The sequence below is a fragment of the Heptranchias perlo genome, chromosome 4 (assembly GCF_035084215.1).
Source record: "Heptranchias perlo isolate sHepPer1 chromosome 4, sHepPer1.hap1, whole genome shotgun sequence".
NCBI lineage: Eukaryota > Metazoa > Chordata > Chondrichthyes > Hexanchiformes > Hexanchidae > Heptranchias > Heptranchias perlo.
Genome location: NC_090328.1, coordinates 80,388,168 through 80,401,704, shown reverse-complemented (window position 1 = coordinate 80,401,704; position 13,537 = coordinate 80,388,168). Strand labels below are relative to the sequence as shown.

At 46.1% G+C, this 13,537-nt stretch overlaps 1 protein-coding gene across 2 annotated transcripts in view; it reads left to right on the top strand.

The window, feature by feature from the left end:
* The window catches only part of LOC137321059 (SHC-transforming protein 3-like), a 224,389-nt gene that overhangs the window by 138,718 nt on the left and 72,134 nt on the right, over positions 1–13,537 (top strand). For both annotated transcript variants that reach the window (XM_067983223.1, XM_067983222.1), the window contains one exon: positions 7,334–7,387. In XM_067983223.1, coding sequence (XP_067839324.1) covers positions 7,334–7,387 — 54 coding nt within the window. The remainder of the gene's footprint in view (positions 1–7,333; positions 7,388–13,537) is intronic.

Sequence of the window (13,537 nt, the reverse complement as noted above, 5' to 3'; positions counted from 1 at the left end):
CTGCCCGTTTTGGGCAGGCAGCTGGCTGGTGGGATGTAAATGAGCCAAGGGAGTTAAAATAGTCTGGGACTCAAACTGACGACATCAGACAGGTTTGAAACTCGCCCCGTTCCCTTCCTCCTGCCCAAAACTTGCTCCCAGTCAAAATCCCCCCTGAAGTGATCTCTGTGACCTTGCATAACAGATAGGCCAGCTTCAGGCTGCAGCTTATTCACTGCTGCGTGGACAGGTTGATGCTGCCTGCTTTTAGGCCTCTGGGTAGTTAAGCAGGAAAGAATTGTAACAGTAGAAGTGGAGACATCTGGACAGTGAGCACCAACATCCACAATCTGTTCCTTTCACTTCTCCCAGTCTCTCAATTGTAAACCTGAGGGTTGTGAGCCCCCATGACAGGATTAGCAGGATGACTGGTGGCCACTATTTTCGTCCTTGCTTGAGCTACTTCTCCTCTGAGCATGTCCGTGGAGCCTTCCGCAGTGCAGCCAAGGCCTGTATCACAGTAGTCTGAGCATTCATGAGCGACCCATGACCTTAGCTGTGAGGGGCTGCGCAGCAGATGGCGCTGGAACTGCCACTCACTCCAAGGAAGCTTTGAATCTCTGCATCTCCATCTCACACATGTGGAGTCCTCCACACTTGTTGCCATGGTGCAAATGCTCATAGGCACATCACCCAATGACTGCAACAGTCTATCATGTTGTGCAAATATTCTTCTTTTGAATGCAAGGCCACAGAGACCTGGGTTCACTGTCTGTCTAGCTGTTGGAGGTCATACTCTCCTCCTCTGGCAAGGGGCCTCCTTTTCTTCCTCCTGCTCTTCCTATTACTGTTCTCCAGTGCTTAATGATTTCACCCTCATATTCTATATTCCCCCGAGTGGATGCAGCTGAGCTGCTGCATGCCAAGTCCTAGGTACGTGATGAACTGCTGCTTGCAGGTTCTGTGAAGGGTCTGGCCTCTGATTGTGTCTTCACAGGAATTGTGGAACAAAGAGGGACAAACAGAACGGAAAATTAAGAAATGAAGGTACTCATGGGCCTCATCATCACTCTCATCAGCACAGGAGGGTTCTGAAAGTTGGCATTTTTAGATACAGGACTGGGAGAGAAGGGAGGAAAGAGAACAACTGAGGACATGTCCATCTGCTTCACTGTCTCCTGTCACCTCTTTCAAGTCTGGAATTGCTGGAGCTCTTTGCTCTTTCCTCAAATGGCGTGACTTCCTAAATTGTAATAGGTCCTCCTCCAGTAACTGGCTGGCCTTCTGTTAAATGCCATCTTCTCCTGCAGAAACATAAGATTCCTACAAATTACTGCAGAACTATGACCTCCTACAACATTAGCAGGGTGTTTTATCATAGAATCATAGAATCTTATAGCATTGAAAGAGACTATTCAGCCCATCGTGCCTGTGGGACTCTTTGAAAGAGCTATCCAATTAGTCCCACTCCCCAGCTGTTTCCCCATATGCATGTTTTTCCTTTTGTATTATATATCCAATTCCCTTTTGAAAGTTACTATTGAATCTGCTCCTTATGGTATCTTATCTAGCTCATTAAATGCCTTGAGATATTTTTCCTATGTTAAAGGTGCTATATAAATGCAACTTGTTGTTGTGGTTCATTGCATTGAGTGATAGAAAACTCTAGGTAGTTGCCACATGATTCACAAACAGTTTTAAGTCTGTATAAAGATTCATACTTACTCCTTTCAGCATTGCTCCCATGTCTTGGCATGGTGCTGCTGCTGTTGATGGTCTCAGCCATCGCTTGGCATGCCCTATGTGCCACTGCCTTCATGACCTACCTTCTATGGCAGAGATATAGGGCATACCTCCTCTGCTGTAGTCAATATCTGCCCAATGGCTTTGTCATCAGAGCAGGGTGCCCTTATGTGACCAACTCTCTTTACTGGCATGCTGATGGATTGCAGAGTTTTTTTTTTACTGCTGCCACAAAATCTTGTTCCCTTTGCACTGCCACTTAAAAAAATTATGTTCAGACAAAAATCACTTCTCAAAGGCACTCCTGGATATTTGCAAGTTATGGGCTTCCATGCTGCTCACCCAGGCACAGGCTTCCCTTTTCCCTTCACAGGCTCTCCCAAGCCCTCAAAATGCAGTAGCCCTTTTAAGCAGCTGCAGAACTTTAAGACTGCAGCAGCACTTCAGTTTCCTGTGCCTCATGACTGCATCCAATAGGAGGTCTCAAAACCCACCCCAGTAACACCCATGACATGCAAATTAGTCCTGAGGGGTATTTGTGGCAAAGAGAAGTGATGTCAGTGCTACACTATTCCAGAGCTGTGGTCATGTGTAGCACTTATTTCCATTGGCCCCAGAAAAATTGACTCCATTGCGTTATACAGGATGGTGTGTTGTAGAGAGGATATGTTGCAGAAAAGGATGTTATAGAAAGGGCACTGGTCTCTTCATTAATGAGAGAACCTTATACAACATTTGCTATATCAGAGACTAATGCTTAAGATGTATTTCTATTTTTTTTGCCAATTAATACTTTACCACTGGTTGAAAAAGGATAAGTGAGGAACTTAAAGCAATTAAGATTAATAAAGAAAAAGTAATGGAGAAATTAATGGGACTAAAGCTAACAAATCCCCTGGACCTGATGGCCTAAATCCAAGGGTTTTAAAAGAGGTGGCTGCAGAGATAGTGGATGCATTGGTTTTGATCTTCCAGAATTCCCTAGATTCTGTATCGGTCCCTGTGGATTGGAAGGTAGCAAATGTAACCCCGCTATTCAAGAAAGGAGGGAGAGAGAAAACAGGGAACTATAGGCCAGTTAGCCTGACATCAGTAGTAAGGAAAATTCTAGAATCTATTATTAAGGATGTAGTAACAGGGCATTTAGAAAATCATAATATGATTAGGCAGAGTCAACATGGTTTTATGAAAGGGAAATCATGTTTGACAAATCTATTAGGGTATTTTGAGGATGTAACTAGCAGGGTAGATAAGGGGGAACCAATGGATGTAGTATATTTGGATTTTCAAAAGGCATTCGATAAGGTGCCACATAAAAAGTTGTTACACAAGATAAGGGCTCATGGGGTTGGGGGTAGCATATTAGCATGGATAGAGGATTGGTTAACAGACAGAAAAGAGAGTAGGGATAAACGGGTCATTTTCAGGCTGACAGGCTGTAACTAGTGGGGTGCTGCAAGGATCGGTGCTTGGGCCTCAGCTATTTACAATCTATATTAATGACTTAGATGAAGGGACCGAGTGTAATATATCCAAGTTTGCTGACGATACAAAGCTAGGTAGGAAAGTAATCTGTGAGGAGGACATAAGGGGCTCGATTTTCGCACCCGCGATCGGGTGCGTTCATGACGGGGGAACTGCGAAAATCGGGGATTCCCAGGGCGAGTCTGGAGCCCAGCTCCAACCCGCCCCATTTCCGGGTTCCCCACTGACGCGCTCACATGCGCGCACAGCCCCCACATGTGGAACTCCCGCCGGCAATTAAAGCCGGCGGGGTGCCACTTAAAGTAATTAACCAGGTACTTCAGGTTGTTTACAGACCTGATTGACCTGTTATTTTAGCAGGGATGGGATTTTGCAACTGACTGAGACTGTATCCCGTACTGGGGAAAACACTCACAGTTCAAATGGACGTGTTTCAGCCATCAGCCTGTGGCAGCTGCAAAGGTCCATTTGACAGGTGGGAGGGGGAGACCCTCACTCATTGCAGGAGTCCACTCTGTCACTTTGGACAAAGTTTGGCCTCCACCACCCTCTTTCTAACAACAAAATTCACCAACTTGCACACTTACCCCGGTGTCCAGACACATTTACCTACCTTGCAGACCCCCTCAGATGTACATCTTCCGGATGGGGGCCGCTGTAGCTGCAGTCATGACCTCCTCGGAGGGCGAACAGCATCACCAGCCTCGCCGGCCACGCCGTCTACCTCTGACACGTGGAGCTCCACAACACAGTGCTGTGACACATCCACCTGCACAGCAGGGGGGAGGGCAACCGCAGAGAGAGATGCGTCGCAGAGGGCACTACCCTCGCCACAGGGTCCACAGACCGAGGCTCAGCTTCCTGGACCTCTCTGAGCATCAGTGCACACAGAGGCTCAGAGTCACTCGACATGTAGTCGTGGACATCTGCAGCCTCCTTCATGCTGAGCTGCTCCCGGCTGGCCCGAGCACCATCTTCTTACCTGTCGCTGTCAAAGTCACCACTGCCCTCAACAACTTCTCCTCCTCATCCTTCCAGGGTGCCACTGGGGACATTGCCGACGTCTCTCAGTCGTCTGCATAAAAGAGCCCTGCAAATACACCTATACCCACTCTGCAGTGACACAATGGGTGACATCAGTTGTGGGTCTTCATTGTGATCCTCAGGAAAGGGCATTATTGCACAAACCAGACAAGATTTGCAAAGACGTGGCAGTAGTGGTGCCAATATAATATGTAATGTGAGTTGATCAGAAATTAAATGTAAGTAAAAACCATGACAAACCCTCAAGCACCCTTGTGCATCCCCTTCATGCTCACAACACATTTGCCTTACGCTTCCTACTACACATAAGTGATGCATGCCCTGTGGCTGCAGCACAGGTAGTGGCAGGTTGAGTGAGGCTGACCGTGAAAGAGATGCACAAGAGGGTGAATATGAGATAGAGCCATGAGATTGTATGAGGATTGGGTTGAGTGGTAGTAGTGGGATGAGTACTGGCGAGGTGAGTAAGTGCAGGTAAGATGACGATGAGGTTTGAGTGGGTGTGAGGGGTGATGTGACAGAGCAGTGTTGGCTGTGCAGAAGGAGATGTGGGATGGGGGTGGTGATGTGGCAGACGGAGTGTAGGGGAATGAGTAAGTGTACTCACTTTGGCTGACCTACTTAGGTCATTGCAGCGCCTACTGCATTGTATGCAGGTGAGCGATATGTTGGTGGTGCAGGTGACCTCCTCTGCCACCTCGAGCCAGGCCTTCTTGGTGGCAGAGGCAGGCCGCTTCCTCCCGCCCGCCGGGGGGAAGATCTCTGTCCTCCCTCTCCTTCTCACCCCATCCAATAAGAGCTGGAGACTATGCCCCCTACTTCTAGACTCTCCAGCCAGGGGAAACAACCTCTCAGCATCTATCCTGTCAAGCCCCCGAAGAATTTTATACGTTTCAATGAGATACCACTCATTCTTCTAAACTCCAAGGAATATAGGCCCATTCTACTCAATCTCTCCTCATGGGGCAACCCTCTCATCTCAGGAATCAATCTAGTGAATCTTTGTTGCATTCCCTCTAAGGCAAGTATATCCTTCCTTAGGTAAGGAGACCAAAGCTGTACCCAGTACTCCAGGTGTAGTCTCACCAAAGCCCTATATAATTGCAGCAAGGCAGAGAATTACATAGAATTATATAGACCTCCTTACTCTTATACTCCAACCCCCTTGCAATAAAGGCTAACATACCATTTGCCTTCCTTATTGCTTGCTGTACCTGCATGTTAACTTTCGGTGATTCACGTACAAGGACATCCAAATCCTTCTGGATACCAACATTTCTTAGTCTCTCATCTTTTAAAAAATATTCTGTTTTTCTATTCTGCCTACCAAAGTGGATAATTTCACATTTCCCCACATTATACTCCATCTGCCACCTTCTCGCTCACTCACTGAACCTGTCTATATCCCTTTGCAGCCTCTTTGTGTCCTCCTCACAGCTTACTTTCCCACCCAGCTTTGCATCATCAGCAAACTTGGATACATTACATTCGGTCCCTCATCTAAGTCATTAATATATATTGTAAACAGCTGAGGCCCAAGCACTGATCCTCGCGGCACGCCACAAGTTACAGCCTGCCAACCCAAAAATGACCCGTTTATTCTTACTCTCTGTTTTCTGTCCATTAACCAATCCTCAATCCATGCTAATATATTACCCCCAATCCCACGAGCCCTAATCTTGTGTAATAACCTCTTGCGTGGCAACTTATTGAATGCCTTTTGAAAATCCAAACATACTACATCCACTGGTTCCCCCTTATCTACCCTACCTGTTACATCTTCAAAAAACTCTAATATTTCCCTTTCATAAAACCGTGTTGATTTTGCCTAAGCATATTATGATTTTATAAGTGCTTTGTTGCTACATCCTTATTAATAGATTCTAGCATTTTCCCTACTACTGATGTCAGGCTAATTGGCCTGTAGTTCCCTGTTTTCTTTCTCTCTCCTTTCTTGAATAGAAACAGCGAGACCTGAGGGTGCACATACACAAATCTTTGAAGGTGGCAGGACAAGTTGAGAAGGCTGTTAAAAAAGCATATAGGATGCTGGGCTTTGTTAATAGAGGCATAAAGTATAAAAGCAAGGGAGTTATGCTAAACCTTTATAAAACACTGGCTAGGCCTCAGCTGAACCACAATTTAGGAAGGATGTCAAGGCCTTAGAGAGGGTGCAGAAGCGATTTACTAGCATGGTACCAGGGATAAGGGACATCAGTTATGCGGAGAGACTGGAGAAGTTGGGGTGTTCTGCTTAGAACAGAGAAGGTTATGGGGAGATATTGTAGGGGCATTCAAAATTATAAATGGTTTTGATAGCGCAAATTAGGAGAAACTGTTTCCAGTGGCAGAAGAGTCGGTAATCAGAGGACACAGATTTAAGGTGATTGGCAAAAGAGCCAGAGGTGACATGAGAAAACATTTTTTTACGCAGCGAGTTGCAATGATCAGGAATGTACTGCCTGACAGGGTAGTAGAAGCAGATTCAATAGTAATTTTCAAAAGGGAATTAGGTAAATACTTGAAAGGAAAAAATTTACAGGGCTACGGGGAAAGAGCTGGTTAAGGGGACTAATTGGATAGCTCTTTCAAAGAGCTGGCACAGGCACGATGGCCCAAATGGCCTGCTTCTGTACTGTACCTTCTATGATACTATGAAGATAGGAGGCATGGTGCCTTGCTGTAAAGGCATGAGAAAGATTTGGAGAAGGGAAACAGCAACATTCCAATCACCTGCAGAGAACTTAGAGTAATGAAGAGTTTTGTTGAGAAGGTACTAATGTAACAATGAGACTGATCACTACACACAATTGCTTTTTGCCAGCTCCTTGAAAGCAGCTTCCTATTTCAGATAACTATTTCTTCCAATAACAAGAGCAATACTAGGAAGTGGTGGGGAGATAGGTTCAGTATGATTGATGATAGTACTTGGTCATATTACTCTCTCTTTGTGTGTGCCTCCAACTGCTCCTGATTCACAAACTTCACCATTTTGACATTATTTATCTTATCTAGTTTATAAGGTCTCTCTAGGGAGAAGCCCTCTGATTAATGGTTTGTGTCTTTGGTTCTGATCCAACAGATTATAGCGAATCATCATATGCAGTCCATTTCCTTCGCATCTGGTGGCGATCCGGTAAGGCATTACTTGATTTCAGTGACAGCCTAAGCCAGGATTTATATCTTATCATGTTAAGAAGAAGTGATAAGCATGACAGCCCTTATTTCTTATTCAATAAGCTTTCAATGTTTTCTTTGGCACTGGGCTTTTTCTTCACAAGTACCTGACTGGCAGAAGTAAATCCTTTCCTTTTGAAATGATTGAAACATAATATGTCATGCAGCTATCATAACTTTATGCCAAATTTATTTAGATAAATGCTTCAATAAGAATGTTTGTTCTTTTAAAAGAGCAGGCAAAAAAAAATAATAATCACCTCTTACAATATCAACTAGATCATGGTAGCTGCAGGTAGGGACTTTCGCTTTAGTATTGTTTCCACAGTTGATTAAAAGTGGGCAAGCTCAGGGAATAAAAACATTAAATCAAGCACCCTTGTCTGTCTGGCTCAGGTTTAGTTTAGGATTAACAGCAAAAAAATATAAGTCATAACTGGTACTGATTGCTAAATGTCAGTAGTACATTTTAAAAGTATTATGGCAGAATATTAATAAAATCGCATAAAGACATCTAACGGCAGTAATTGAGTACTGTGCTAACTTTGTTTTAAATTCAATCGGGGCTTGATTTTTAAATGCTTTACATGGCACAAGCTTCCTTTAGGGGCGAGTATTCTATTTTTTGGGTGGTGTTGGGGGAGGGAAGGTTGGCAATCATTACTGAGGCCATACAATATGTGTGTTTGCACAGCTGAAGTCAAAAATCGGATGTAAATGCAATACAGTGACATACAAGCCCCCACCTCCTCCCCCAGGCCTGCAGGGGAAACAGACAACACCCACCCACACACACACACACACACTATTGATATAGAATATGCAAGTTAATCTGTGAAGTAACTGTTGGTTTCAGACATGCCATCAAACAAAACAGCCCATCAACACTGACAAGAAAAATTGATGCATCTCCCCCACTCCATTAAATTGCCAGCAAAAATAACACATACTCTGCCACTAAATTATTACAAGACTGTCAGGAATTTGATATTTCCCCCACACCCAGGAATTGAATGCCACTCCTTACCAAATAATCTGGAATTGGATCTTTTCCCCACACTAAGCATCCAGGAATTGGATCTTCCCCCACATTACCAGGAATTGGATCTTCCCCCACCACATTACCAGGAATTGGATGTTTTCCCCATTAGGTTGCATGGAATTGGATGTCCCTGTACTAGATTGCTAGAAATTGGACCCTCCTTCCTGCACTAGACCAATAGGACTGATTTTTTTTAAGGCAAAAAACATCCAGCTGCTTTTCAGTTACTCACTATGTCACCATTAAGTTGGATTAGTGAGACACAAAGAAATATTTGATGTGCAATGGAGAAAATGTTCCTGAGCATACATTTGATAGTGATGGGACATGGAAAACAGTGGTGTCTATACGCAGCCAGATATTTGAGCTCTGCAACTTATTTTGCTTTCAGAACTAAATCCAGATTTTAAGTTCTCTGATGTGCGTAATGTTGGGTCTCTGAAGACTACAACCCAGATGTCTATCACCATTACTTGTGAATAATGTTCTGTAGCAGGCTCTTCAAAGATTGATAAACTCATGACTGAGTCATGAAGCTTTACTTAGACCATGCAACGATCAAAAAAATCTCAGTGCATTACCAAATTGGCCACCTGCCATTGTAATCAAAAGATCTACTACCTGCCACATCTATTCCATTCAGCAGGATATAGCTCTGGTAGGAACACTAAAATGGGCAGAGAGACAGGAGATTTACAATGGCAGTACCATTGTAAATGTTATCACACTATGTAACAAACTTCATAGTTCTGGGGGAAGTGGAATCTGTACAGGCCGGACAGGTTGCACCTCGACAAAGCTGGGACCAATGTCCTTGCAGGGAGGTTTGCTAGTTCTGTGGGGGAGGGGGTGTTTTAAACTGATTTTGCAGGGGGATGGGCACCAGGATGTAGCATTGGAAAGGAGAAACAAGGTGCACAAAGGATTGGGAGAGAAAGATAGCACCAGAGTAAGAAATAGTACGGTATTAGATGGGATCAGACTAAGAGAGAATACAAGAAGGTCTAAGATAGGTTTACAGTGCATGTATGTAAATGCACGAAGAGTAGTAAACAAGGTTGATGAGCTGCAGGCGCGATTAGCCACATGGGAATATGATGTTGTGGCAATAACAGAGAACTGGCTCAAAAAAGGGCCGGAATGAGAATAAATATTCATGGATAAAAGGTGTTCAGGAAAGATAGCGAAGGAAAGAAAGGAGGGAGGGGGGGCGTTGCAGTATTGATTAGGAGAATATTGCAGTGCTGGAGAGAGAGGGGTCAAGGACAGAATCTATTTGGTTAGGGTTAAGAAACAATAGAGGTGCCATTACACTACTGGGTGTAGTCTATAGGCCACCAACTTGTGGGAAGGATACAGAGGAGTAAATTTGCAGGGAAATTACAGAGATGTGCAAGAACCATAGAGTAGGGATAATTGGGTACTTCAACTATCCTAATGTAGACTGGGATAGTAATAGTGTAAGGTGCAAAGAGGGGGAGGAATTTTTGAAGTGTGTTCAGGAGAACTTTCTTGACCAGTACGTTTCCGGCCCAATGAGGAAGAAGGCATTGCTGGATCTGGTTCTGAGAAATGAGGTGGGCCAAGTGGAGCAAGTGTCAATGGGGGAACATTTAGGGAGCAGCGATCACAGTATCATAAGGTTTAGATTAGCTATGGAAAAGGACATGGAGCACTCTAAAGTAAAAATACTCAATTGGAGGAGGGCCAATTTCAATGGGATGAGAACTGATCTGGCCCGGGTAAATTGGAATCAAAGATTGGCAGGCAAAACTGTAAGTGAACAATGGGTGGCCTTTAAAGAGGAGATGGTTCGGGTACAATCTAGATACATTCCCATGAGGGAGAAGGTAGGGCAACTAAAGCCAGAGTTCAAAAGAGATTGAGAGTAAGATGAAGCAGAAAAAAGGGGCCTATGACAGATGTCAGGTTGATAACACAAGTGAGAACCAGGCTGAATATAGAAAGTTAAGAGAGGAGGCGAAAAAGGAAATTAAGAGGGGCAAAGAGAGATTATGAGAATAGGCTGGTGGCCAACATAAAAGGGAATCCAAAAGTCTTCTATAGGCATGTAAAAGTAAACGGGTAGTAAGAGGAGGAGTGGGACTGATTAGGGACCAAAAAGGAGATCTCCACATGGAGGCAGAGAGCATGGCTGAGGTAATAAATGAGTACTTTGCATCTGTCTTTACCAAGGAAGAAGATGCTGCCAAAATTACAGTAAGTGAAGAGGTAGTTGAGACACTGGATTGGCTAAAAATTGATAAAGAGTAGGTACTAGAAAGGCTAGATGTATTTAAAGTAGGTAAGTCACCCGGTCCGGATGGGATGCATCCTAGGTTGCTGAAGGAAGTAAGGGTGGAAATTGTGGAGGTACTGGCCATAATCTCCCAATCGTCCTTAGATACGGGGGGTGGTGGCAGAGGACTGGAGAATTGCAAATGTTACACCCTTGTTCAAAAAATGGTGTAAGGATAAACCCACCAACTATAAGCCAGTCAGTTTAACCTCGGTAGTGGGGAAACTTTTAGAAACGATAATCCGGGACAAAATTAACAGTCACTTGGACAAGTGTGGATTGATTAAGGAAAGCTAGCACGGATTTGTTAAAGGCAAATCGTGTTTAACCAACTTGATTGAGTTTTTTGATGAGGTAACAGAGAGGGTCAATGAGGACAATGCGGTTGATATGGTGTATATGGATTTCCAAAAGAAGTTTGATAAAGTGTCACATAATAGGCATGTCATCAAAGTTGAAGCCCACAGAATAAAGGGGGCAGCATGGTTACGAAATTGGCTAAGTAATAGGAAACAGAGAGTAGTGGTGAACAGTTGTTTTTCGGACTGACGGGAGGTATACAGTGGTGCTCCTCAGGGGTCAGTAGTAGGACCACTGCTTTTTTTGATATATATTGACTTGGACTTGGGTGTACAGGGCACAATTTCAATATTTGCAGAAGACACAAAACTTGGAAGGGTAGTGAACAGTGAGGAGGATAGTGATAGACATCAAGAGATCATAGACAGGCTGGTGGAATGGCAAATGAAATTCAACACAGAAAAGTATGAAGTGATACATTTCGGTAGGAAGAATGAGGAGAGGCAATATAAGCTAAAGGGTACAATTCTATAAGGGGTGCAGGAACAGAGAGATCTGGGGGTATATGTGCACAAATTGTTGAAGGTGGCAGGGCAGGTTGAGAAAGCAGTTAAGAAAGCATATGGGATCCTGGGCTTTATAAATAGAGACATAGGGCATCATTTTAGCACCCGCTATCGGGTGTGTTCCTGGTGGGGGGGCTCCAAAAATCAGGGAATCCCGGAGCGGGTTTGGAGCCTGGCTCCAACCCGCCCACTTCCGGGTTCCCCAGTGATGCGCCGGCGTGCGCGCGCAGCCCCCGCAGGTGGGAATCCCGCAGACAATTAAAGCCAGCAGGATGCCACTTGAAAGTATTTATGTTGCTTGTTCAGGTCGTTTACAGACCTGATTGAGCTGTTTTATTAGGAGAGGTGGGATTTTACACTGAACTGAGACTGTTTCCCATACTGGGGGAAACATTCCCAGTTCAAACAGAGGTGTTGCAGCCAGCAGCCTGTGGCAGCTGCAAAGGTCCATTTGACAGGAGGCCACTCCGTCACGTTGGACAAAGGTTGGCCTCCACCACCCTCCTCCGAACAAGAAAATTCACCGACCTGGAACCGCAACCCCGGTGTGAGGACACACTTACCTACCTTGCGGACCCCCTCAAACATACATCTTCCGGATGGGGGCCACCGTAGCTGCAGTCATGACCTCCTCGGAGGGTGAACAGCATCACCAGCCTCGCCGTCCACGCCGTCCACCTCTGACACGTGAAGCTCCACAACAGAATGCTGTGACACATCCACCTGCACAGCAGGAGGGAGGGCAACCGCAGAGAGAGATGCATCGCAGAGGGCAGTACTCTCGCCACAGGGTCCACAGACCGAGGCTCAGCTTCCTGGACCTCTCTGAGCAGCAGTGCACACGGAGGCTCAGAGTCACTCGACATGTAGTCGTGGACATCTGCAGCCTCCTTCATGCCGAGCTGCTCCCGGCTGGCTCGAGCACCATCTTCTTACCTGTCGCTGTCAAAGTCACCACTGCCCTCAACAACTTCTCCTCCGCATCCTTCCAGGGTGCCACTGGGGACATCGCCGATGTCTCTCAGTCGTCTGCACAAAAGAGCCCTGTAAATACACCTACGCCCACTCTGCAGTGACACAATGGGCTCGAATTTAGCAGGCCTGCGGGTTCCCAGCGGGTGGTCCTCCGGGAGCGTGGAAAACGCGGACGGCTAATCGTGTGCGTCCCCAACGCGATCGCGGGATAATTGGACCCATTAAGCCCTGCTTCCGGGTTCTGCGCTCCCCAGCTGCGTGCCGGCCGGCTGCGCATGCGCAGTACCGTCGACGCGATGTAGGAGCTCCAGTTAAAGGGGCAGTCTCCCAAAGCCCCTCCTGCTACAAGCAAGCGGTTTGAGACGATGGCTCAACAAAGGGGAAAGGCTGCGCCCCGTTTTTCAGATCTGGCACTGCAGCTGATGCTGGAGGGCGTGAGGAGGAGGAGGGAAACACTCTTCCCAGAAGATGGGCGCAAGTTCCCTGCCGCCGCAACCAGGAAGGCATGGGCAGAGGTGGCGGCGGAGGTGAGCAGCAGGGGCAACACCCCAAGGACTTGGGAGCAGTGCCGCAAGCGCTTCAATGACCTGACTAGGTCTGGCAAGGTGAGTACACCAACGCACCCTCCCACATCCCGTCCCCACCATCACGCTAAGCAGATCACAACCCCCTCCTGCACAGCCACCACTGCGCTCCATCAGCAATCCTCACAGCCACTCATTCACCATCCTCGCCGTGCACGCAAGTACCCACCGTCCCTGACCCCACCCGAACACTACCACACACCCCAATCCCCATGCAATGGGATGGCCACGTGGCCCACGCTTCCTCCCATCCGTTCCGCGCCACACTCAACCCAACCACACCGATGCTCGATGCGTCTCACGATGCAAGACGCACCCACTCACACATCTGTGTTTTGCCTTC